At 46.5% G+C, this 26549-nt stretch overlaps 7 protein-coding genes across 7 annotated transcripts; 2 read left to right on the forward strand and 5 right to left on the reverse strand.

Moving 5' to 3' along the window:
• Positions 1-45: 45 nt before the first annotated feature.
• AOL_s00215g837 (uncharacterized protein) lies at positions 46-1516 on the reverse strand (the record flags this gene model as incomplete). Its single annotated transcript, XM_011130039.1, has 5 exons — positions 46-120; positions 247-386; positions 454-839; positions 928-1096; positions 1423-1516. 5 exons carry the CDS (start codon positions 1514-1516, stop codon positions 46-48), a joined length of 864 nt encoding a protein of 287 aa, XP_011128341.1.
• Positions 1517-2164: 648 nt separating this feature from the next.
• On the reverse strand, positions 2165-4260 carry AOL_s00215g838 (uncharacterized protein; the record flags this gene model as incomplete). The annotated part of the gene is made up of 2 exons (XM_011130040.1): positions 2165-4064; positions 4142-4260. The coding sequence occupies 2 exons, from the start codon at positions 4258-4260 to the stop codon at positions 2165-2167; spliced, it is 2019 nt and encodes a 672-aa protein (XP_011128342.1).
• Positions 4261-7750: 3490 nt separating this feature from the next.
• On the forward strand, positions 7751-9037 carry AOL_s00215g839 (uncharacterized protein; the record flags this gene model as incomplete). The annotated part of the gene is made up of 2 exons (XM_011130041.1): positions 7751-7936; positions 8012-9037. The coding sequence occupies 2 exons, from the start codon at positions 7751-7753 to the stop codon at positions 9035-9037; spliced, it is 1212 nt and encodes a 403-aa protein (XP_011128343.1).
• Positions 9038-9686: 649 nt separating this feature from the next.
• On the reverse strand, positions 9687-10718 carry AOL_s00215g840 (uncharacterized protein; the record flags this gene model as incomplete). The annotated part of the gene is made up of 1 exon (XM_011130042.1): positions 9687-10718. The coding sequence occupies one exon, from the start codon at positions 10716-10718 to the stop codon at positions 9687-9689; it is 1032 nt and encodes a 343-aa protein (XP_011128344.1).
• Positions 10719-14840: 4122 nt separating this feature from the next.
• AOL_s00215g841 (uncharacterized protein) lies at positions 14841-16433 on the forward strand (the record flags this gene model as incomplete). Its single annotated transcript, XM_011130043.1, has 1 exon — positions 14841-16433. One exon carries the CDS (start codon positions 14841-14843, stop codon positions 16431-16433), a length of 1593 nt encoding a protein of 530 aa, XP_011128345.1.
• Positions 16434-17088: 655 nt separating this feature from the next.
• Positions 17089-19017, reverse strand: AOL_s00215g842 (uncharacterized protein; the record flags this gene model as incomplete). The annotated part of the gene is made up of 1 exon (XM_011130044.1): positions 17089-19017. One exon carries the CDS (start codon positions 19015-19017, stop codon positions 17089-17091), a length of 1929 nt encoding a protein of 642 aa, XP_011128346.1.
• A 648-nt stretch (positions 19018-19665) lies between these two features.
• Positions 19666-25330, reverse strand: AOL_s00215g843 (uncharacterized protein; the record flags this gene model as incomplete). The annotated part of the gene is made up of 3 exons (XM_011130045.1): positions 19666-23783; positions 23849-25099; positions 25210-25330. 3 exons carry the CDS (start codon positions 25328-25330, stop codon positions 19666-19668), a joined length of 5490 nt encoding a protein of 1829 aa, XP_011128347.1.
• Between the last annotated feature and the right edge of the window lie 1219 nt (positions 25331-26549).

The following is a 26549-nucleotide window of genomic DNA, read 5'->3' on the forward strand; positions in this document are numbered from 1 at the left end:
ATAAAACACCCACACAGAAAGGGCTTCACTGGTTATCAAAATATCTTATGCCTGTTTCCTCTTCTCCGCCCACAATCCCCTCAATTTTGCAATCCCGAACTGCTTCATCATGAAAGAATCCTACGTGTATACGTAATCATTAATAAAAAGAATCTCCCCATTCGCTCTCCTAAAATAAAATAGCGTTCGAAGTCTTCTCACCCGTAACAGAAAGCAGGGAAGGAGAATTTAAGAGTGTCAACTTACAAAAATCCATCTCGGGAAAAACGTATCCAAAGCCCAAGCCCTCCATGCGAAGTATCCTTCCCAGATCCAAGAGCTGCTATGTCGTCTCGTTAATTGAGCCACAACATTTTTGGCATATACCTCAGGAGGAATCGAATTTTCTAACATTGTGTTAGTCATTCCATATTATCCAAAAGAGGGGAGAGAAAATATATTATAAAAGCTTACTCTGCGAATACTGTACCCTCTTTGCAAAGAAATCCCTAATGGGCAAATAATACGAATCCGCAGGTAACTCTCTCTCAACCCTCGCCAACTGCGTCCTAACCCCTCCAGTAACGACATTAATAACCTCAACCCCAAAGGCCTTCATTTCTACCCTCAGCGTATTACAATAAGCATGTATAGCCGCTTTGCTGGCTCCATAACTAGCTCCGAAAGCATAAGGCATAACGGCCGCCAAACTTCCAATCATGACGATTTTCCCCTGTGCGTTGATTATAAGGGGTGCGAAGGATTGGGTTACGGCCATGACGCCAAAGACGTTGGTTTCGAACATATCCCTAACCTCGTGGATGGAGAGGTCAAGTGCTGGCATTGTGTAGTTTCTTCCTCTGTAGGATATGAAATTTATGTATGTTAGGGTCAGGAATATTTAAGTATTCTGAAGGTAGAGAAGAAGAGGCGGCGGTGGCTACGTACGCATTGTTTATGAGGATATCGAGTTTCCCGTTTGTGAGAGATTCGACTTGGGATTTGCAAGAAGCGATGGACTCGGGTTTCGTGACATCCAGGGAGAGGAGTTCGATGCCGAGTTTTGAGAGGGGTTCGAGGGTTTCGGTACGTCTGGCGGTGGCGAAGACTCTGTAGCCTGCACACACACACGTATTCGGCATGTCAATTAATTTATATCTTTCTCCAAGATACTCATATTGATGTCGCTGGTATATGTATATGTATATAACAGCATCACCTATGTGTAGCGAAAAAATGAAACTCAATGCATGGTTCATCGCGTCGCCATTGCAGAGTTGCATTGACGTTTCGCCATCAGCGAGGAACGTTACACGAGTTCACATGTGTTGAAAACGTTGCACTTTTTTCCTCGATGGACAAGGTAAATTCTAAATTGTAGTCCGCCAGAAACGGATGTTGGATGCGGTGGAACGTGGAGGGATACCGTTGGGCTTAACTTACCTTTACGATTGAACTCTTCAGCTAGAGAGCCGCCGATGCCTCCGACACCGGCACCGGTGATTAGGACTGTCTTTCGAGTATCCTGTTCTGACATTCTTGCTATTGATGAAGTCGAGGGTTTCAGAGAGGGATAGGCAAGTTTTAGCGAACTTAGGTTGCCTGGGAATATATTTGAAGAAAAGTCGACGAATTTGCAGAAAAGAAGAACCAAAAAGGCCAGACTTTGGAACGCCGGGTCTCTTATATACTTGAGATCCTAAAACGACCTTCTCAATAATTCGCGACTCATTATCTGCTACTAACATTCTTAATAAATAATCTCAATTGATAAGCCTGTTCGAGCATATGCGGGACGGCGAGCGGGTATAGAATGAACGGTGACAACACCCAATATACAACATTTCACAAGCACGAACACTTATCTTTCCAACTATTTACCGAGGGTATATGGCAGATCTCTAAATTTGCAATCGGTCTCTATGCACTTGAAGTTGGGGTATATATTATATCAAGATTGTTGTATATTATTATATCTATGTACAAAAGCAGAGTTCTCTCTACTCTATAAAATGCTAAAAACTTCAACAGCACGTAAAGCTACAAGGCGTCACACATCCTCATAAAAAGATACCTAAACAAAAACACAAATTACTGCCTAGGCTAGGTGTAATCCTCATCGACTAGCTGGCAAGTGGCTAAAAACAGACAAATTTAGGAAATAAAATCCATTTGGTAACTAAGCTTAGTTACCAATAGGATCCTGTCCCTTTCCGTGTGCAGTCCTGCTAAGACCCAAGCAGTTGGCCATGTTGAAGAAGATATCGATGTTGTTCTGAACACCTCCGAACAACTCTTGACATGGGCCCATAGCAAAGACCGGAACGTCGGTGAGCGAGTGAACACCCTGGGATTGGTCGAGTGGAAGAGTACCATTGACAACGAAACCGTCTGGCTGGCCGTCCTTGTCATTGGCATAGTAGTCGTTGCTGGCGCGGCCGGGAGTGTTGGTTGTGGGTAGACGGGGACCGCCCTGGTGAACTCTGTAGTTTTCACGACGATCGGTGGAAGCAGCGGTACCGGCGAAAAGAGCATAACGGGGAGTCCAGTTGGTGGGGAAGTGGGAACCTTCGGTGTAAGTCAAGTCACCAGTGTTGATGTACTCGGAAAGACCGGATTGTTCATAGACACCGACAGCGTTACGCTTCTTACGTTGGTCGGTTTGGGCGGCCATGTACTTTGTGTCAACGGAACCCATGACGTCGAAACCGTGGCCGTGGTCAGCGGTGACAACGATGAGAGTCTTGGAGAGTTCACCAAGTTCCTTGAGTTTTTCAATGGAGGCTTTGATAGTATCGTCGAATTCGAGGAGGTCACCAAGGGCACGGTCGTAGTCGAGAAGATGCATCATCTTATCAATCGAGGCGGCTTCGGACATGAGGAACCAACCTTGAGATGAGTGACGCTTGTCGGCCTTGGAGCGGGTGTGGAGGATATCAATGGCCTTGAGGGTCATTTCCTTGAGACCGGGCTGGTCAGTGGCGCTAGCCTTATTACCGGATGGATGATTGCCTTGGTTCTCAAGGTTCTCCTTCCAGACGTTACGGTCAAGCCACTTGGACATGTGGGAAACAGAGAAGATACCAAGGGCACGCTCGGTGTTAGGAGCGGTCTGGAGGGAGGTATTGTTCAAGTAGACTCCGTATCCCTCCTTGGCGAACTCCTTGTAGTAGTCCTTGTTTTGGTAGGTTCTACCACCAGCATAGAATTGCTCAGCACCACCGCCGAAGAGAACATCGGGACCGTGCCAATCAACCCAGCTGTAGTTGGTGGTACCATGGAGGAATGAATCGACACAGTATGGGTATTGGTTACGGTCACGGGTGTGAGCGGTCAAACCGGCTGGGGTAGCATCAGCAACAGCAGCTGTGCTGACGATACCAACGTGTCCGCGGTAGACACGGTAGAAGATCTCGACAATGGACTCGATCTTTGGGTCGTCGAAGACGCTGGGGCTGGAGTCAACGTATGTACCGAGAGCATTGACAGTGGTCTTGTGGCCAGTGTACAAAGCAGTGGCGGAGTTGGCAGAGTCGGTAATGAAAGTATCAACGGAGTGGGTCATGGCGTGGCCGAGGACTGGGAACTTGTCCATAGCCATCTTAGACTGGTACTTGCCGTTCTTGGACTTGTGCCCAATGAGACGAGCAGCAGTGATCATGTTGGTGGTCATTCCGTCTCCAATGAAGAAGAGGATGTTCCTTGTCTTCCTGACCTCCTCCATCTTGCGGACGGTCCAGATGGCAGTGGTAGTCTTGCCATCATACTTGAGGGTGGCTTTGTATTCACCGGCCTCTTCAAGGTAGACCTTTCGGTAGGCCTTGGAGGCGACGTTGACCATGGATGGCTTGCCAGCATCACGGGCAAAGTAATCCTCGAACCATCCGAAGGTCCACTTCTCGAGCTTTGGTTCGGCAATCTTGAACCACTTGGAGCCGGAAAGGATACCACGGTGACCACCAACTCGCTCAATGGTGAACTCGAAGTTCTCGTCTGGGTTTGGGTTTCCGGTAGCCTCGGATCCGTTGACTGGAGCATGGACTTCAAGGCGGATATCGAATCGCTGACCAGCCAGGAAATCGGCCCTACAGATTATACCAATGTTAGTCCAATCTCATACAAATTGTCAATTGGGCGAGGGGAATGAGAAAATTAGCCATACTGATCTGGAGGAAGGATACATCCAAGATCCGGGCAAGCACCCAGACGTTGGAAGGACTGAGCAGAGACGAGGCTGATAAAGACCGCGACAGCGGCAATTGGCTTGGAGAGGACAACCATCTTGTATGATTAGATATATATATAAAAAATACTACGAAACTATAAAAACCCAAAGACCTCAAACTTTTGTTTCAGTGTATAAAAAGAGAGACTAGACCGTCGCTGTCGCGATTGATGATCTATGGAAGAATAATAAGAAGAAGAAGAGGATAGAACAGCGGACACCCATGATCTTATATCTTTTTCAAACCCTCTTTCATTCAACGTGCCGATGAATAGAACCCATTGGCCTTGTCTCTCCTCGGTATGGAGGACCGCGCATTGCAGCTGGAGGGGTGTACAGGCTTTGGTGTAGCGTGCAGCCCTTGCAGAGCAGTGAGACAAGCACAAGCAGACAGGATCACCATATCAAAGCTGGTCGAGCCTGACAAGAAGGACAAGCATCCTCGCCTGCCTTTTCCTACACAACGTCATTAGCAGGAATACACATGCAGTACCGGGAGCGGGAGAGCCCTATAATTCACGCCCCATAGCATTCCATACGCATTTCCAATATACATGGTTGGGTGCATTATTGGTCTGTGGCTCGCTTGTTAACTGAACCGGGAAAGTAAGAACCACGACCCAGTTTAGGCAACTGCTTTTCACTCGAAGGCGACCGTGATAGCAGGCATGAACCGGACGTCGCGGACTGGGGAAAGGAGCGGTATGATTGAGAAGCGTATGTCTTGAATTAAGGTGCGGTCGCTGCGCGTGGTTGTATAAGGGAAGGCGATTGGCTCGTTCCCGGGATGACCCTCCCTCGTTTCGCTTTTCTGATCTGTCGAAAAGCTAAAACGCAGGTCCGAATCATGCATCCCACGCCATAAGAGGATCTCTTTTTGGATTCTCGTTTGTTTGAACCTTTTCCTAGTAGTATTTTTCTGTGTATAAACAGTTACACAAAGTGAGTAGTATGTAGCAATCATAACGGATGGCGTGTTAGCCTTCTGGTGCTTCTTTTTTTCTTCTCGCCCTCCAGCTTTCGAAATTCCCCATGTCCGGCGCCTTGCATGTAGCGTTTGCAACCCACATATCGATAGTAGGTTTTGGGGACTCTCGAAGCTTTCGAGGAATGAGAAGCCCAGAATCGAGCATGCCCCAGATGTCTTGTCATGCTACTTGGCGTTAAATGCGAATTTATAAAGAAGGAGCGTCATAATGAGAGCGATTAACGAGACGGCAGAGTTACCTCTTTTCACCAAGTCCGATATCCAACTTGCTTGCTGCAGGATCCGTCAAATCATGAGTTGGTGAGCCGGGAGGGTCTCGACGCGAGCAAACTGAAAGTCGCCGTTGGTTCCACGTTGATGTCAACAGTAGAAGAACGTGGGGAGCATGCTCGTATCCTCGTCAATTGCATTAGGAAATTTCCATGGGGGTTGACCGATTGTCGATCCTCAAGCCTCACGACTTTTCTTGGCTAGATCATGGCCATGACCTTGAACTTGAGGTGATGATTGGACACGGCCTTCACAAAGCTTAGCTTTCGATCGGTCTTAATCCGGTGCCGGTGGGCTTTGCAATGCAACAAAGCTCAAGCTGAACTAGGTAGATGGGCCGATATATTCTGTTTGATGTTGTAATGCATCATGTCAACTAAAAAAAAGCTGAGTAGGCGCTATAGGCCCGATTCGATTGTCTGCCTGGTAGATTAGCCGTGGACTCCGGTCGATATGCTCCAGCCTTTGCTTTGCTTCGCTTTTAAATTTCGTGCATGGATTCATTTCGATAGTACCCCAGGATGCATTGATTGAATGAACTAGCTGATATGATGGGTCAATCAATCTAAGTATATTAACCTGCTTTCCTTTTCGCAATTGGCCGTGTATTTGCTAGAACGAGCTGTTCAATTGAATTCAATCCATCAATCTAGCCTATAGTTATTAGATTCAAATGCTGGTGAACCCGGATCTAAGGCCGATATGTTCGATGTTGTTCCTGCAGCTAGCTGCCGACGCTCCGAAGAATTCGAAAAGGGTATCTGCGGTATCACCTTCCTCAATCAAGATTCAAACGCCGGTTCCAGGGACTGGATATTAATCGGTCTAGCTAGAGCTAGACACTCTCGGTATAATATCAATCACTTATCGTACAATGCTATTGAGCACATGCATCGAAATAAGGTATAGCGGTGACCAGAAAGTGAAAATTTTTCGAAGACAGGGCATACCATGTTTGAAGTTTGATCGATTAAATGTTAAATTGGGACCAGGAGACACCAGGCCAGATGTACTGCGCATAGTATAGAGTTTGCAGTTGCAAGAAGCAAGTTGCAGTGGAAGTTGCAGATTATGGTGAAGAAGCAGCTGCCAAAAACAGTAGAAGCCTCGAAAGAAGGTCTGAGACAGCTCCACATTGCCCACCTGCCAATGCACACCAAGAAATGCACTACAAGAAATGCTTGATCCCAGACATCCACAAAAAGCGAACTTCCCATTGTTTCGGCTCGGGACGACTTATCAATCAATCGAGAAGGTCTGACAGGCGGCCGGCATCCTATCATGAAGCCGTTCTAGAGCCCGTGCTTGGAGTCTGAAATCTGTCTGGCTCGAGGGTTGAGCCAGGCCGCAACACATGGCACAACACAACCGTGGGTTGGGTATCAAGCACCCCAACTTCGGTCTCGAACTATTCCACGGACGTCTATACAGACCACCCACGACCATGGCTACTCTGATATATCGATCCGATCGTATTACATTGCTTATACCTGTACCTATACTACCATGGTGCAGCCATTAACGATATTAGCAGGCAGTTAGGGAGGTAGTACAACAGTACCGAATACAGTATGGCACGAGCATGTGCCACTGTATAGCTTTTACCAGACTGAGAACTCGAAGATTATAATTAAAGCCAATATATAATCTTGCTTGCATCGCCCGCCAATTTTCCGAACCTTTTAGCCAATTCCTCGGACTTCCACCTATTTATAGGGCCATCTGCTGTTTGTGCGGTTGCGGCTGTTTTACCCCAGATTTGGTGGCCAAAACCGTTGGATCAAGAAAGCCTTCCATTCCGCTCCTTTAGCCAGCTAGCAGCACTAGCCTCCTTCGAATTCGATCTTCGATCTTCTCCCCGGATTGTATTTTATATTACCTCAAGATCCCCAACCAGAAAGATGGTTAGAAAGGCCCAGCAGTTCGGCAGGCGGAACATGCCAGAGCCCTTCGGCAGCCGAATGAAGACGGCGCAATCCGCGGACAGAAATAAGATTGCATACACGCGGAACGGAATGTAAAACTAGAATGATCAGGCCGAAAGAGCGTTCATTATGACGACTGGCTTAGTTATGGCTAAGCTAGGCTCAGCTAGGCCGCGTCAGTGCCATGACGTATTTTCCACTCTGCCAAAATTACCCATATAAAACAACACGGCCTCCTCAACAATTTAATTCCAATTTAAACATCAACTTCTGCATCTTCAATTAGTTATTTTTTTATATTGAAGATAATTGAGGAATCTTATGGGAAAATAAACAATCAGTTGGAAGAGAAAAAGAGACAAAATGGAGAGATATACTGACGAGAAGCATCCGGAGACCGTCTACCTCATCGAGGAAGTCGAACTTCAACAGCCGAAACCGAAGCGTCCCCTTTGGCGAAGATGTATTAGAGTTTTCCTCACCATGGCAGGTCTCTGGATGGTATTCAGTGCATTTGCTCCTGTTTTCAGTGGTGGATTTGGCTGTCACGTAAGTCTTGATTCTTCTGTAATCTATTCTTTTTAATTTCTATGGAAGGATCGATGCTGATATCAGAATATACAGAAACATCGCCGCCCTGGTGACATTGATATCATCCCACAGCCTGCCCCGGAAATGCCACAGCCAAATATGGACATGGACTTCGAAGACCCCACATTCAAAGTCCCAGTCGAACACTACACTTTCGATGCCTCTCTAAGGAACTTTTACATCAAACAAGAATCTTTCCACAAGCCATCCCGTGTCGAGGTCGTCGGAAACCTCATTGTCCATGCTTGTGATAAGGCTTCCAACATCTCTGCTCACTTCAAGTTCGATGTTTCCGACTCCTCACTTCGTAAGGAGCTTGTTGTTCAGCCAGCTAGAGACGGTATCATCTTCAAACTCGATCCCTTCTCGCCAGTTTCTCGAGGAAAAGTTAATGCCACCGTATTCCTTGTTATTCCGAAGAAGAAAGACTACGATCTCGATACCCTTCACGTCAGCACCATTCAACTCCCTATTTGGATCAAAAACTCCTTCACCACACCCATCAACTCTACTTCTTTCTCCACAGTCGCTGGAACAATAACTTCCTTTGGGAAATCATCCGACAAGAACGGTTTGGACATCAACAACCTCCGTCTTCACACTGTATCTGGTAACATCGCTGGTGAATTCCCACTCAATCACGCATTGGCCTTGGAAACTACAAAGGGAGATATCGTTGCCAACATCGTTTCCTCCGACCGTCCTGAAAAGATCGGCTGGTTGAAGACTTCTACCGTAAATGGTAACCATAAAGTCAAGTTTGTTAGCCAGCTTAACCCTCGCCCACTATATTCCAAGCATAAATCCGTCAGCGGTGATATCTCGGTTGTGTACCCTGAGGACTGGCAAGGTGGTTTGAAACTTAAGACCACCAGTGGTCATATTGAAGTTGATGGCAGGGGCACTAAAGTCGTCAAGAAGGATAAAAGCTTGGTTGGAAGATTCTGGAAGGTTATCAAGGGTGAAGGAAAGAGCAAGGGGTCCATCGCTACCGTGAGCGGGAAGATTGACGTCTTCATTGGTGAAAAAAAGGATAAGGAAGAGAGCCTGATGGAGTAATTCCGCTTTGGGGACCACAGCATAGAACTATTAACTTTTTTTTTTTTTTCTTATCAATTCCTCCAGTCCAGCATTCATTATGATATCTTAGGTTTGTCTTGTAGCCTAGAAATCACTCACTGTTAGTAGTAACACAAGGGAATTAAAAGCATTTTGCTTTACTTTTTTTGTCTTGAATTCAGAATTGATTTGAAGAGAATATGTATCTATATATACTTAGTTATGGTAAAAGTTTTTTTAAGTACAAAAGAAAACTGGGTTTTGTATTGCAAACCGGTGTCTGAAAAGCTGAAGTGCGTTTGGTAAAGACAAAGGAAATGAAACGACTAGCTCCAATATTGTAAGTTTGAAAAGAAAGGGAAACAACCACCTGACAAATGAAAAGTAGAAATGGCCATTCGCAAAACGCTCCAGCTGCGGCAAGGAAAGAAGGTAAGGAAGGTAAAAAAGAGAGAGAAAAGAAAGAAAAGAAACTCCTGTATCTATATAGCTTCAACGAATGATGAACCCTTCCCGGGTATCCAAAGAACGGACCGTAAAATAATTCTGTAAATATCAGTTTTGAACTCCTTCCAACACCAAAAAAAAAGAACAAAAGAACAAAAGTTTACAATATAGTAACAAAAGAGATGGTTATATGTAGATAGGATCAAAGCAACCAAGCCTGGTGGCGATCAGACATCCCCTCGATCTCCTCCTTCCTGTGTCTCCAAGGATCGCAAACGGGACTAGCCTCAATAGGTGTCGCTTCAAGGGCTTGCACCCTCGAGAAAATCGGTACCGAAAGCTTCAACTGTGGAACCATCGTGACGGGCTTCACTTCTCCATTTGGAAGACGGGTGGTAAGACACTGTCCTAACCCGTTCCTAGCAGATAGTGGTAACGAAGGAATTGGAGGTGGAGATAGTGGTGTAGTATACACACGTGGTGACGATGGAAGACTACTTTCGTAAGAGACTCCTGGTATATATTGTGGACTATAGCACATCTCTGGTATTGATCGTGGGGTTCCTAGATCTCGAGGCCTTGGAGAAGATGTAATTGAGACGTTGGTGTTGCTGGTGTTAAAATTCATGTTTTTGCTAGTCCAGCGTCTGCTTAGACGCTTTGAGATCCGACTCGCCATGGACTTTTTCGGTTCGACGATCACAGGCTCCGGTCTTACGGCTTCAGTAAAAATGAGCTTAGTTGGTGGCGGTGATAGCATTTTAAAGATCTTGTGAATGCGGGGGGTGGCGTCGAAGTCGAATGTTCCAGGCGTGCGAGGAAATTCAGAAGAAGAAGAATTCTTCTTTTCATCGGTCAAGTAAACTTCTTCTTGTGAAGGTGAAGAGGAGGAAGACTTTGTAAAGAAATTTGGAACTTGAGGCGATGTAAGAGGGAACGAAGTAGCCCCTGGGGTACTGACTGAGATGGTGGGATTGCTATTTGTGACATTCGGACGGCGACTTATGATGCTTCCTCGACTATTATTGTTACTATAGACTAGATTTGGGCTTCGTGGGCCTGGAGCAGTTTGTGCACCAAATGTACTGAGGTTTGGGGTTTTGACGCTCAATGGAGGTTTAGAGGCGTTACGGGCGGGACGAGGTCCCTCCGGGGTGGTTTCCATTGGGGAGGAGATTTTCATGTTCTTACGGCGCTTGAAGATGCGGCCGAAGCAGGAAAAAACGGAAGGCATCTTGGATGATATATTCTATAAGACCACTATATAATCTTTATGATTGTAAGAACTAGATATTAGTTTTGGGGGTAACTGTTCTGGATCGATCGTTCTGCTATGCAATAGGGAGAGATGTATACTAACAAGATGTGACAACAGCTTCTGGGTATTTATAAAATTTATAAAACACCTTAAGAGCTCAAAGTAACTATTTACGGTTATCCCGAGTATGAAGATGAGGTGATCAGCTTGCGAGGTGAGTACTATCGGTATCAGGTGTCTGTTGTATAACTTGTAGGTGTCCTCTGTTGGATGTTGCGGCAGTATAGTAAAGTTGTACAAAGTTCCGTTGTATATGTCGGATCTAACAATTCGAAGCTAGCGTTTGTTGTTCAAGAAATCGAAGAGCAGGACAAATATTTATATAGAAACTGGAAGTGGTAATGAAAGGACAATATAGCTTGTATAACAAGAATAACAGGAAATGACTTTTTGTAGAAGAATAGTCTGGTATAGTATATTATCGTCAATAAAGAGATAGTCTTCGAGGAAATCCCAAAGTGTTGTATATGTTGGAATGTTTTCTATCGAAAGTGGAGGAAATATATAAATTCTCGAATTGAAATGTAAGAGAGGTTTCTGAAAAAAAAAGAAGAAGAAGAAGAAGGACGAAGTCGAAATCCAGCGCTTCAATGCCGCTTGAAAGTTTGGATGAGAAAAAAGAGGCAATCCGACGAGGCGATCCTCGACTGTAAATATACCCATTCCTTTCAACCTTACACACATCTAGGCCTGGCCAGGTCGGATGGGATAAGTCTCAAAAATGTAATGGGCTGTCCCTCGGTCCAGGGTTACCCGGCATCCTTTAGAATACATGTCATAAGTACATGTACCCGCATGATGCAGTACTTCGCCTAACCATTAGACCGGTTACAGGGGCGTGTTCGATGAAAACGGGATTTTTTAACTACGCCTTGTCACTATTATATCAAAGGGTTACTATAGTACTATTAGACTTCGTAGCTCGCTGTCAAAGTTGACATGTACCAGATACATACACTCAGGGTACCCTTGACTCTCCCCGCTCTTGATTGACTCAATCGGGAAATATTTTCGATCTAAAAACAAAGAATGAAGACCCACCATTTCAAAGCTTTGTTATTTCCGTCTATTTTTACAGGCCAAAGAAGCGGTATCGTTATCGGATTTTCCCCAATGCGGAATTCTTGGGAGAAGAGATGAAACCAAAACATAGCGGCTGATATCGATAGGCGTTGAGATGTTTCCCGGCCCTCTCAAGGTTTGAAATGGAGAGGGTCGTCTGACTGGATCATACATGCTAGGTGGGATACCACAATTGAACGTAACGGTTCATATCTTTAAAAAAAAAAAAATAAAATAAAATAAAATAAAGTAAAACAAAAGTAATGATCATCCAAAGTTGTTATTACCCCCATAACCTAACCGATGCGTAGCAGTGAGAATGGGCGAAAATGATTCGACAACGTTGTTTCTGAGGTGTGTCGTTCGAGCTGTTGTTGGTAGTGGGGCTTCCCGTTCAGGGTCTCATCTTCTTTGGGGTTTATCGCTTATGATTGGCTGTATCTGCCTTGGCTTGCAGGGCCGAAAGCTGGAAGCGGTTCGAATGATACCTCATGATTGGTTCACCTCAGCCAGGATAAGCTTCTCTCTGGTCATTCCACGAAATATTGAGCCTAAGCGCCTACACTTGCGCAATTGCAGTCGGGTGTGGTGGTGGTGTGAAGGCTTATTATTAGGAACATCTGAACAACAACATGGTCGAGAAAGTGGATACCATCTCGAGCTTCTCTTGCTTTTCTCCTAGCTCGAGAACCCAATTTTTGACAGCGTGCCAGGCCGTAACTGAAACAAGCGGGCGGACCGGCACTAGACTCATGGCTTAGGTTTAGGCGCAAGCCCAACGTGATAGTGATTCCGACGTTTCAAGATATGCACGGTGGCTCTTGAAATAGACGGCATTTCCGCGTGAATGGGATATATTGCAATTGAAGCCCCAAAGGTGAGTGTAATCCCCCGGTTATATTAAGGCTTAGAATGTCAAACTTCGATACAAGGCGCGGCTCAAGAAAGCCTAAATCAAGTGTTGGATTCAAAGCTTTCATGTTGGATTCAATTGAAGTGCACGTTGGAGATTCTATAAGAACGAAAACTATAATGTGCCGTAATGGGCCATACAGCACTTCAGTTCTAGCGCCGATGGAAGCATTATGCGTCGACCGTCCCTGCCTGAATTGCTCTTGCATTGGATTCCGGGAAAAGTCCACGCAGAACTCCGAGTTCACATATACCTACCCAATCCAGTTAACCCCGTCGGTCGGAGAAATATTACATGGTTGAGATATTGCAAGGGAGTTCATACGACCTATAAGGTAAAAACAAGGAGGGAATTCCCATGCGAATAAGGAATGGAAGATTGAGAAACATGCATATCGACGGCACAGCTATATTGACGCGCATAATATGGATACGTGATACGTATGTACCAGCTTCGCAATTGTAATTGAGCCTCTCGAGCTCTCTTCGCTATTGAATGGGCTGTAGGGTGCCACGCTGTTTTCCATAGGATCTATGTACATGTAGCTTCCCAAGTAAGTATAAGAGGATTCCGGAACCCCGTCATCAATGTGTATTAAACCTTTTAGGATTTTTGTGAAGGTGATTCGGGTCTATCACACCAATTGGCCAATTGATTGAATCTAGTGCCGCCGTGACCGGGTATGAGCGAAAAACACAGAGGTTCCAGCCACTCGACTGCATGAATTTGGCAGAGCGATGCCACAGAGGGGTGGACACGTCGTTCGCGTCTTTGATCCTGCCAGGGCCGTCAACTCGGAATTTGTACCGGGACGCCTGTAACTAAGTATTCGCTAGGTTAATATGCTTAGTCTCGGTTGTACTTACCATTTAATTCGCTATAATCCGTAGCTGGCTAAGCCATTGTTGCATTTTTTATGCAGCGATAAGGCAAAGGGTTGACCAAAGAAAATAACCCATTGTGGGTTATAATGCCGGTATTGGTTGATAACTGAGTGGTTTAACTGCTGTGTAACATTAATATTCCTGTATTGGATGTATCTTGAAAATGTAAATGATTGATATATATCATTGCTTTGCCTTGAGTGCCGTAGATGTACACATATTTTGTTATACTCCGTGCCGTCAGGATCAAACTGCAGATCAATATTCCTTGAAATTACTTATGTAGTTTCCTGAGTTATTTTGCGAGCGGGCCGTCCTGCAGAATTAATTAATGGCAGCTGCCATTCAATGCATTTGGCATGCTGTGCTATTGACTTTTCTTCAGGCGTACCTGCTGCACCGTACTGGCCTATATACAACGAACGGCGCAGCTAACATCAATTGCAGATATCTTTCATGAAGGTGTGTTCCGCGGAACTGCATTTTCACTGTCCAACATGACAGCAACATTTGCAAAGTATCTCAATGGCAGAGTAAAGAAGTATAATACGATATCGGCGCTTCTGCACCTTCCCGTTTGTTCCGGCTTGCCGCAATCATACGCTATCGATATGTCAAGATGCAACAGCCTAGAGCGCAGAAATACAGAATGTAACCCATCGTCGGCCAGTCTCGTAACCAGAATCGTCGGCATGGCACAGCAATGAGTTGGAAGTTATGTGTTGTGTTGAGGAATCGACATAGTAAATGTGTTGACGTCACACCAGGCAACTTGGTGTGTTGCTCTGCCAACGGCCTGGCAACGCCGCCACTAGTAAACAATGTTGCCAACACACCCAAACTTGCATAGCTTCTTCGACTGCAAAAGCAGCTGTGTGCGACTTTGAATGCATTCACCATCTACTGACGGCGGGTTTTTGTTTGAACTTCACAATCTTTTAATCACGGAGGCTTCAAAGGTATGTTATGTCCTTTACCCTGTCCAGCGATTCATCCCGCTTGACTTATTCACAAGCTAATAGAGTTAAGTGAAGAGCTCGAGATATCACCAGGATCAATCAATATCAATATCAAAACTATAACTGGTCGGGTCACCTTCACCACCCTCTCTGGTAGACTGACCTCCAAAATAGGGAACCAACTGGATAGAGCATAAGCTCTCCAAGATTTCTTCTAAAGATGGCACCGACAGCATCAACTCTCAAGGATGCAATCATCAGCATCTACACCCGTTCTGCCGACAGCCTTATAGGCACTCCCATAGACGCTGCAATGGCCCAGTCCCTCGAAAAGAGGAATCCATACGCAAATCCCAAAGATTTCTCCAAGGGAATAATCGCTATCTTCGCTATCCTCGGAGGGACAATGGCTATTTCAGTCTGGTGGTTCTTCTTGAAGAAGGGTGGATTTCAGTGGAGGGAAGATGATTGGGATGATTACAAGTCTTCGGTTATGAGAAAGAAGGGCCCAGATGGGAAGACTATATCCTCGGGTAGTACTCGCGCTCCGGATACTGTTGTCACCGATTTGACCTACCAAACTGAAGGAACGAGCGATTATGCCCAAACCGAGAAACAGTCTCAAGCTGGTCGCAGCGGTCGCAGCGGTCGTCGCGGTAAAGATCGTGGCGGCGATCGTGCAATTAACGACAAAGAAGCCCCCAAGGCGAAATGGGCCAAGAAACCGGAACGCAGCAATAGCAAGCGTAGTATCTTCTCTCGCTGGGGACGGAAACGGGACAATTCGCCGACTTCTACAAACCGCGACCCGGATCTTGAATCGTACGCCGATGAGGAACCAGCTCGCATGAAGTCATACAATCCACACCCTGTCCCAGCCCCATCCACCATCGCTGAATCCGATATCTCTGAAGCAAGGCTTGATCAACGGGGTACTGGTTTTTCAACAAAGAACGTCGGTCGAAACCCTTCCCGTTATGCGTATGCATACGCCCCAACCGAAGGTTCTGATAAATCCAAACCGATGGGTCCACGACAATCTACCAAGAAATCCAGACGTGCCGAATCTTCATCGTCCTCTCGCCCCGCTGCCCCAAAGCGTAAATCAACCCAAAGAGCAGCCGCACACCCTGATCTCTCCACTATTCCAGATGAAACCGAAGGGTCTCGCCGTATGTCTTTCGAGGCCTCGGACGACGCTGCCTTCACAGTCTACTCCGAACCCATCTCTCGTCCATCGCCAGCTGTCACCTCCCCGCCGAAGAAAATGGCAGCAACCTCAGGTTCCAAGGGCACAAAGACATACTCGTACCCGATGGGTAGAGATCCAACCAAGAGAGGCTCAACATCCCGGCGTAACCATCAAAAATCACAATACTCTTCTTCTTCCCGTACCGGCCGCAAGGAGTCTGCTGGTACATACCGAACTGCTAGCACCGACTCTTCAGACAGCGAATGCCCATCCGACTGCTCCTGCTGTACCACCGACTCAGACTCAGACTCAGACAATGAAACCGATCTTTCCCAGCAGTTCAGAGAATCCGCCCGTGGGGATTTGGGAACAAAAGTCTATCACCATCCCTTGGGTCTTGGTATCAACCCTAAGAGAATTAGTTCTCCTGTCCCCACTGGTCAGATTGTTATGGGTAAGCAACGGGGGAAGCAAACGCAGCCTGCTGCAGATAGACGTGCTGTCGCAGCTAGAAGCTATCGACAGGAGAGTCGGGGTAGTTTGAGCAGTGATAGCGAGGGTGACAGTGGGAATGAGACCGTTACCTCGAGAGTCACGAAGGCATTGAACGGTAAGAGATAAGGAAGGCTAAATTTCGGATTTCAAGGTTTTTTTTTTTTTTGGTGGAGGGGGGGTGGATATCGGCGACCTTTCATTGTTGTCCATCATGTTTATGTTAATTTTGTGATATCGTACCGGCGTCAATTCGGTTGGATGTGGTTGTTTTCTGCACATAGCACAGCACAGCACGCATATTCATATGACCTTTCTCTTTTTTGTATTTCCATTTGTTTTGTATTTCAATTTGGCTGTACGTGCTCTAAGGAGGCAGCTAAGTGTTCTTTCACATGGATGCTAGTTCTTTTTACGTTTGCTTCCGGTTCGCCTTAATGTTTGTACGCTTCTTCATGTATCATGTACACCCACACTCACTCAATTCACCTACTACCACTCGAGACACCCAAATGATAATGCAATGAACCCCCTAATTTTTATAGTATTCGTGAATTAAAACCCGCACAGCTCTTTGTAGTCTATAAGGACTAAATGCAGCTCCGTATCATGCTCTTTAAACTAAACCCGGCCGGTTAACCCTTTATTCAAACTTAGGAAACCACGATGAACAAAAGACTCCTGTGCCCAAAACCAATACCCATCGATATCATAACACCACAGAACCCCTTAAGGAAACAAGCCGAAAAAGAAAGGAAGGAAAGACAGGGAGATGAAGGAAACATCAAGCATTCTTTCCCAAATCCTCCTTAGTACTATCTTCAGCCAGCATAATAATCTCCCCACCATCAGTAACCTCTATATCAACTTTGATTCCAACAACTCGGTCGGTTGTATCTTCACTAGGGAGACTCTCAAAGGAATTGGGAGCCTGTAAAGATGACCTGCCTAAAGTATTCTTAGGCGTATTTCTCGCCATCCTCATCTTCTGGGTCCCGGGAACGGAACCCTTATCTCTCAAAGTTTTCCTGCCGCGTAGGGTCCCCATTGGTGGCGTCGAAATCTCGATTTGTGTGGTAGTCGAAGATGAGGTCGTGTTAATGGTAATTGTAGGGACGTTCTCATTAGTAATCGGGGAAGAATCAACGGCAACATCGTCGAAGGTGGGAGAAGAAGTAGAAGAAGAAGAAGAAGTTGCTTCGGGTGATGTCAACGAAGATATAATGGCTTCCTTGTCTTCGGAAAGAATAGTAGACTGTTGGTCTTCTCCTGCATCATCATCATCGTCATCATCAATGTGATGAATCCGAACGGTTCCCGTAGGTGAAAATTCCTCGTAATCATTGCTACTACCGACGATATCCTTCTTGAATGCATGAGCGAAGTCTCTAATCGAGGTCTTTGCCAAATCATCTGGACTCGTCCCGCCTTCCTCAGCGTGGCTGTCACCACCTTCTTGCCCCTCATCGATATCTTCTTCGTCACCCCAATCATCGCCCACTTTCTTTTTCTGAAAACTAAACAATCGATTTCCAGTCTCCAATTTCTTTCTTTCTAAAGCCCGTTTCTTCAATTCAACACCCTTCTTCCAAACTCCACTAATCTGCCTCCCTTTCCCATCTTCCTCATCCTCTTCTCCCCTTTCATATTCACCCCCCTTTTCACTTCTTTCAGGATTACCAACGCCGTCCCTAACTTGATCAAACCCAAACTTCAAAAGCCTTCTTGTCAAACTCCTCGCCATATTGGGATTATACGGCTCTCTTGAATCGACTTTTTCAAACGTTGGCGGTGTCCCCCTGCTCATAGTATAAGCGGAACTCTCAGTATTCAAAGTTCCTGTGCTTCCCACTATTACCCCCCTATAGACACTCCCTCTAGCTGTCATAATATTGACATCGGCATTTGAAGAAGCTCCACTAGTCGTAATAGCCGTAGTTGTAGCAGTAGTTCTCTTATTACCCCCCTTCTGATTATCGCCCCTCGAAAACCGACTACTCCCCACACTCTCCTCGTCAATGGCCTCCAACCTCCCTCCCCGGTCCTTCACCCAAGGAACTTGTTGCATCAACCCACTCCAAAAATTCAACCGATGTCGACCTCTATACGCCCGCTGTGCTGCAGTGTAAGTACTATGCATCACATTCCCCAAGGTTCCATAGTTCCCTGTCCCCCCTCTTCCTCTATTATCAGACCGAGAACCTCTGTGTGCCGTCTGAGGATACGCAACAGAAGTAACCGTCCCCGTTCTCTCCGCAAAATTGGCGTTCAAGACGGCTTCCTGCTCCATCGATACAGCCATGGAGGTTCCATCAAAACTTAGATTCGATTGCCTATGAATTCTTCCCATCACTGGCGAGGCACTCGCTGACCCTTCGGTTGTTCTACCATTCAAAACCAACAGGGGTACCGTGCTCCCCCCGCTACTTTCTTGCCTTGGTGTTTCCCCCCTACTAGTTGATGGTCTCCTCTCAATATCCTTGTGAGGAAAAGGAAGTAGATAGTAGTCCCTTCCATCGATTACAAACTCCGGTCGATGCTTCTGTGCCAAAGCTCGTCGGTTGACATCTTGCAATCTATCTCGCTCTTTGCGACGGTGGTAAACGAAACAAACGAAAGCCGGAGAACCGATCAGGATGCTGAAGATTATTAGGAGTCCGATGAATTGCCAGAGTGGCATGTGATTATGACCGAAGTAGTATTCCGCTGTCATCTTTGTGAAAAATGTTTGTTAGAAAGGAAGAAGGAACGGACGGTATAGGAAGCAAGAGGGAAGAAGGAAATTTTGTTATATCCGTCAGGCTAGAGGTAGGTGTGGTTTATAAATGTATGTACGCCGGATGGAAAAGGTATATGTTGGTCTCCATCCTATTCGAGGAGATGGATGGTGAAGCAAGTAGGAGCTTAGCTTAATAAACCACCTCCTATACTTTTATATTACCCACCCACTGATAAACCAGCGGATCTTATATAAAATATCAATATAAATACAAGATATATAGGTACTTAGCAAGTAAGTAACGATATGAGCTGATCTGAGACCTGACCTTCGATCCATCCTTGTTGGATTTTGTATCCAAATATGCGTTGTTCAACTATCTATTGGTAACCAAAAAATTCACATTGCTCTAGCTGACCCCATCTATGGACACACAGTAATCATTTATAACCTAAAAGACAAACGATTCGTATTTTATATGAGAAAAGAAACCGGGCAAAGAGGCGAAAGAACAGACTGATAAGAAAAGAAAGAAAAGGAACATCATAAGCATTTGAAGGAAAAAGAGCCAGGGGAGAAAACATAACGGGAAATATCCCACCATCAATCAATCATTTACACCCTCCCATGACCCCCCCTCCTTCAAGGCATCGCTGGCAGGACCTCTAATTCGACATCAAACCTTACCCGAATCCTCTCCAGAATCCAATCCACACTGTCCACAAACTGTAAAATGGAACCACCCTCTCCGTAGCCACCCGTCAACTTAGCCCGTCCCGCAACAATCCCACTAGCTGCAAACACATTGTTCTTTTGCGGTGAACAGCAGACGGCTCCCAATACCCCAGGAGTGATCAAATCCCTCCCTTCACCGAAGAGCGCATACATCTGGAACGGCCGTTGAGGGAATCGTGCGGTATCATGTACGTCTACCACAACAGCGTTGTACTTCGCTTCCTTCTGCCCGCCACCTGCAGCCCCCTGAACAACCACAACTTTCATCTTCTCGGGCACGCTCTCCACTCCAAGTATCGTCGAAACAGGTCGCTTAATGCCTCTGGAATGCACAGCGTTTGACCCGACCTTGTTGTTGTTGACTTTTACAAGGGCATAGTTTAACATGGCGCTGTCCGTTGCCTCCTCTTCTAATCCTACTTCGACAATCTCGAACTCACACATCCCAGTGAGAGTTCCAAACGCATCCCCTGCACCTTCTTGCCCTGCAAACTTGTTCACAATACTCCCCTCCGGCAGAAGCGCCGTAAGTAGCCTTGGAGGAATATTTGTCTCTGTCTCTGGCTCCCTCAAGGCAAAAGCGCTCGCCGTAGTAAGTGCATAAACCTCATTGGGTGCCTTCTTATCTCTCACATACAAGCTGACCGCTGAAAAACGCCTAGGTCCATCAGCAGGCCCAATCAACACCCCAACATCATTATTTCCCTTTATCGTCGGTGAAACCGTCATCATAATGGGCACCGGCAACTCATAGTTGAATGTAACCTCTCCATCAATAATCTCCATCTCTAACCCCATCCCCCCACACAGCATTTCCAACTCGGGCCCTAAAGCAAGTTGGTCGGTAATAATCAACACGCACGGCTTTGCTGGCCCCACCATCTTCTTCATGACAAGCGTCATGGCGTACGACCCCTCAGAGAGTGTCGACATCAACTCCGTCCTTACGTCCTCATACCGCTTGACATGTAAACTATTCCTCGAAATAACAGTGTAAGTTGGTGCAAAGGAAAGCGTTCCGGATCCGGGGACATTACTATCAGAGTCGTAGGTGTCGAAATAACCAGGCGACATCATATTAAAGGGCCGAGGCCCGTGGATTAACTCCACGACCTCCTCATCTTCCGAATCCTGGAAATACGTAGGCGAATCTGGCCCTCCCATCCCGAAATCGTCGTCGTCGGCGTCCAAGCCTCCATCATTTCCGTATCCAAATCCCGTCGAAGAACCAAAATCGTATTGTGCTCCAGTAGATCCCCGATACGCACTCGAAGAACCGATACCTGAAGATGGCGATCCGAACAATGTAGTCGAAGTTACCGGCGGTCTGCTTGGGTGGCTAGCGTCATAATATGTGTCATCTGAGGTAATCTGGAATGATTGGTAAACTTTCTCTTCGGGTGGTGGTGTTGACTGCCCGGAAGCGAATGAAGTGACCCCTCTACTCACGCCTCCTAAAGTCTCCTGTCTTATCGACGACGAGGTTCCACCAACCCCGTAGGAGCGCGACCCGTCCCCCGCCGAATAATACTGTGAGGATGAAGCTAGTTGCGAGCCCGAAGAGTAACGCGCTCCAGAAAAAGAGGAAGGGTCCCCGTTTGGGGACCCACGGCCGTTTGGGGAATCATCGCTCTCATCGTCGAGGTTGCGGTTTATCGAGGTCTCAAGCATACCTTCTATGGTCGGCCCACCAAGAATATCTGAAGATCTTCGCCGGTAGAACACGAGATAAGCCGCGCTACCATTGATACTCGAGGCTGGCGTCTGCCTAGCACTCGAATCGTCAAAATAATACCACTTTTTGTCGACCCAGTTTCTGGCGTTGGCTGTATAGTGGCCACCACCAAGTCCTCCGAAATGATTGTCAACAGCAATGAGATCATAAATTAGACTCTTGCCATCGCTTTCTAGTACCCTACCTGTAAGATCCAGCCCTTCAATAGGAAAATCAATCGCCGCATCAATCTTGTCTCGAAAACTTCTAGTACTCGAGAACCGCTTGAATTGTAATGCAATGATATCCGGGACGCGCCAGATTTGCATCGACTTTTTCGCATTGCGATGCTCTTTACACCTTGGACAATACCATTGGTTGTCATCGTTGAGAATTTCCTCACGCCCAAATTCGTCAAAGCAGTCGTCGATATGGATCCCACGGCGCCTTCGAGCCTCGCGGGTTTTCCTCTTCTTCAGCAAATCTTCGTCGACAAACTCTTCTTGAGCATCAAAATGGGAGGCTCCTCGGAAAGAGTCACCGGATCTTCCACCGAAAACGACATCAAAGGCTTCCTGGTTCCAGTCACAAACAATCCCCTCACCCAGTCGGATAAGTGCAGGTTGAACAGGATCCGGAATTACAGGCTGCTTGCCCGCTTTCTTTGAAACTGGTTTCTTGGAAGCTGACTTGTTGCCATTTCCATAGAAGTTGGAAGGTGCAATAGTGCTGAAAGCGCCTTTCTTCTCCAAAACAGCGGGTTCGGTAACATCCTCCTCACTCTCCATATCATCCTTCGACTCCTCATCGTCTTCATCAGAAGCCGGAGGAGAGTTCAGGTATTTACCATTTTTAGCTACTGGCTCAGGGACTTCAACAATCCTCGATTTCATAGTCTCAAGGTTCAACTCAATCCCGTTCCATGCAGTCGGCAGAACCACATATCCCTTCCTGGGCATAATCTTGGTATTAAAAAGGGTACGCCAGAGAGCAAGAAGATCAGAGGGAATCTCGCTTTGCATAGTCGTTGTAGTTGCAGGTGTTCCGCTCATCTCAACATTAACATCAGACTCCGCATCACCCATCTTGACATCCACAAAGTCTTCAGTATTGGTATCAGTGTCGCTCTCCTTCGAAGTTGTGGTAGGCATATCGACAACTTCGCCTTCTCCGTCCAAAGTGTTCGAATCAGAAGAAGCAGTGTCAGTAGACGCAGCCGGTGGACTAGGTTTCTTTGGTGCTAACTCCGGGGAATAAATATCACTGGTAGTGAACTTCTGCAGGTTGGTCACCAATTTCTTCAGGATCGCATCCGGGTCTTTCTGCTCCTCTCGGTTCAGAACGATAAAAGACGGAAGGCCGAAGAGGTCAGCTCCCATTCTTCGGTTATCCCGATATAATCGGTTGAAAATAGGTACTAATAGCTCCTTAGTCTCCGTCTTGTCAAAGTCATCCTCTGACTCGTCGTCATCCCAAGAGGTCATGAACATATTTGACATAGTTAATCTGCCGCCATACGTCCTCTGCTTCTTTCGCTTTGGTGGTGGGAAATTCGTAGGCGTTTCCTCGACTTCGTAGACGTAAATCTGATCGTTAGGCATAATGGCTTCGGAGACGGTCTTATTGTCTTCGTGGTGCTTGTAGAATTTATTCCTAAAGACTTCCGAAACAACGAGTTTCTTGATGCCAACCCCGACTCTTGTACCCACATAGTCCTTAAGCTGCTTGATGGTGGCAAACTTCTCCATCTCAACGTGGACCGTAACTAGCTTTTCATATTTTGAAATGGTTTTTGCAGCGGGTACAAAGGTGATGGATTTGGTCCATAAGTTCTCCACCGGTAAGGGTAGTTGACAGCTGAGCCAAGGATCAAACTTGATCGAAGTTTTTTCGCAGATCGGGCAAGTAACCGTGCTCTTATACATACCAGCAAACAAATCAATGATGACAGAATCGTTCCTCTTGCGATATAACTCCCAGTTCTCTTCCGCGAGTTTAGCAATGGCGGCAGGGTTTCCAATCATCTCGTCGGTACTGTCTGGGAATTCAACAACAGGTTTTTGATGGATTCTGTTGAGGTCCTCGTGGAGAATATCCAATAGGTAGCTCACAAACTCCTGGCTGTCCTGTTGGCCGTAACCGCTAAAGATAGTATTATGCTTCCCGACTGCTCCCTTGAATTCACGGGGGGCGACGGTGCTGCCAGCTGTTTGACCGTACACCTGACCCACTAGCTGGGCGTACATTGTTGCGATCCTTCCGCCGGAACTAATCGGATTTCTGGGGTTTAGTTCCCTTTTGTGGAGGCCCTCTATTGAAAAGCTGTTAGTGTCAAAACAAAAAAAGACTGATCGGGAAATCGCCGTAGTTACGCACCGATGAAATATCTAGATAACTCCTCGACCGATTTGATACACTGTAGAGCCGAATTCATGTAGCAGGTGTTCCCCAAGTTCGAGAAGCCAACGGCGCCAGCTGCCCTTCCATCTCTCCTAGTCATGACATTCCTCTGGATAACCGGAGCTGATAGAGCAGACGCCTTGGCAGTTGTGGCCTTAGCTTTGTTCGCCGTGGTCGTCTTTGCGGACGAAACGCTCTGTGTAACTTGTGTACCCTTAGTAACACGAACAACCGCGCCATTAGCACCATTGAGTTTAAGAGCTTTGGCGACACGCTCCGAGGGCCATTCTCCATCTTCCTCTACTTCGACAATAAGAAATTTTTCTTGAGAGATACCGGCTTCTACAAGCGTCATAGTTGATTTATATGTACCGGCCATTAGCTGTTTGGTATTATCAGGTAAGTCAATTTGTTCTTTGTTTGTGCCATATTCATATTCTATGAATGAATTCATGTCGATTTTAGCGGTGTTTGGAGCCTTGAATGCGTGTGACTCTTTAAATTTCCATAGGCGGATCTTGTCTTTCATTTCTAGACCAAGCTGACCTTTGATATCTAGCAAAAGCTCTTGGAATTTCGCCGCTTTCCCTATGAGGATTTTCAATGGGTTCTTATTTTGTGCACTTTCCCGGAGTTGGGAGTGTGTGATATTGGCCGACGGTGTAAGCATGAAGACGGTATAAATCGGTGGGTTGAGGTCCACCGTAATGTTTTTCGATACAGCCTCTCGATCAGCCGTGTTGATAGCTTCTCTAACGAGTACTGGACAATTTTCCTTGAGTCCGTAGTCACGGACAAGTTCATCCCAAACTGCCTGAGGCACGATATCAAAATCTACAATCATCTGAGCGGTCTCCCTGAGAACTGGGAATGTCTTTCCATTCGGGAGCAACTCAACATGACTAACGAGAGGTGTGGTGTCGATGGGCGGGACAGGTTGTGAAGGATCGAAGTCATCCTCTTTAGTCGGCTCATAGTCTGACGCTTGAGCGAGGAAACGTTTCCACCAAACACCGGGGACAACATAGTATTTCTTGCCTTCCTCGATAGCGGCGTTAGCCGCCCCCACAATTCTTTCAAGTTTTGAATCCAAATCTTCGGCTACTGGTTCGGAGATTGGTTCCTCGATGGTTGGTGGAGGGGAAGTTATCATGTCAATGGAAGGACTTCGTCGGATCACGGCAGTCTTTTCAGGATTCTGCGTATCGATGTCCATCTCGGATTTATCTAGATTTTATCAGCCTATAAAACCTCATACTATCTTTTTTTTTTTTTGTGGTCTAATGATTGGAAAAGAAGAAGAAAAGAAAGGGAGGAGCAAAGAAGGCTGAACATACCAGCCTGAGTTTCCTCGGGTGATGATTTGTCAATTCCATTGACAATATCAGCTACATGTCCTAGATTCTCCGAAGCGTCCAATTGGCTTGGCAGCGGAGTAGCTGCCTGAGATTCGACCATCTGTGAAGGCTGTGGGGAAGATATATATCCGTGAGGGGGAGGCGTACCAAGTCCGTCGTCAGACCTGGCGTAGGCGAAGGATTGGGAAAGTAGTAAGTTGGAAGGGTAATCGAAAGAAGGTGATGGTTGATAGGTATCCTGCTGGGTGGAAGCGGATCTGACCAAGGGAGATGACGAACGATGTCGCTGCTGGCGTGTGTTGAATGCCGGACCACGAAGCTCCCCGGTGGTAAGTGCAAAGTCGTCACCTTCGACTTCAACTTCAAGAGAGGAAGAAGAAGGTTGTACAATTGACGACTGCGAGGGTGGTGCCGTCGAAAGGTCGACGGGCTGGGGGGTTTGTGAGCGAAACTCAGTCGGAGGATTTGGTGTCTGGCTTCTAGGGGATCCTGTTACGTCCTCTTCGGTACCGCCTTCGAACAGCTTTCGTTTCCGGAGTGCGGAAGACGTTTTGAAGGATTATGACACCCGAGCTACCCGGGATCGCAGGCAGCTGCTGGAAAATGGCTTGGGGAGGAGGTAGTTGAGGGAGTTATGCCTGAGAAGATTTGGTTTTGTGGGGTGTGGTTCGATCTTTCCGTTCGTTCGATGAAGAGAAGTACTTAGTTATTTAGCTTGAGCAGCTACTTCCACGGAACTAGGTGGTTTAATGAAAAAGATGTTAGCTAGCTTGGTGGGGGCGGGATTTGAAGCAAACAAGGCAGGCAAGCAGGCAGGCAAGCAAGTCAGCCAGCCAGGGGAGAAGCAGGCAGGAAGGATCCAGCAGACCTAGCAGGGCCGCTTTTTTTTTTTTTTTTTTTTTTTTTTCTTTCCCTTGGGGGATTTCTAGGGAAATGAGGCTGGTTTAAGGGCGATGATGCTGGTAGAGAGAAGGAAACAAGGGACGGGGTGAGATCTTAACAGACAGGCAATCAAAAGAAGGGACAGGACAGAGGTTGATATCTGATACCAGAGCGACAATGGTTTTATTGATGGCGCTGATGATGAAGATGGAGACGAAGATGAAGATGAAGAAGATATGGTGATGGCTGATGGTGATGAAAGCTGGTGATGGTAAGAAGGAGAGTTGAAGTTTATTCAATTCTTCACTGATTCCTTTCAACACAGAGAATCAATCAACCAACCAATTACATACACCTGCTTCAGTACTGACTTGGTACAGACTTGACTAAGTCGGCTGTCAGTACTTAGCTTAGGCAAACCGCCAATCTGAGCAGCC

This window comes from Orbilia oligospora, assembly GCF_000225545.1.
Source record: "Orbilia oligospora ATCC 24927 unplaced genomic scaffold scaffold00215, whole genome shotgun sequence".
NCBI lineage: Eukaryota > Fungi > Ascomycota > Orbiliomycetes > Orbiliales > Orbiliaceae > Orbilia > Orbilia oligospora.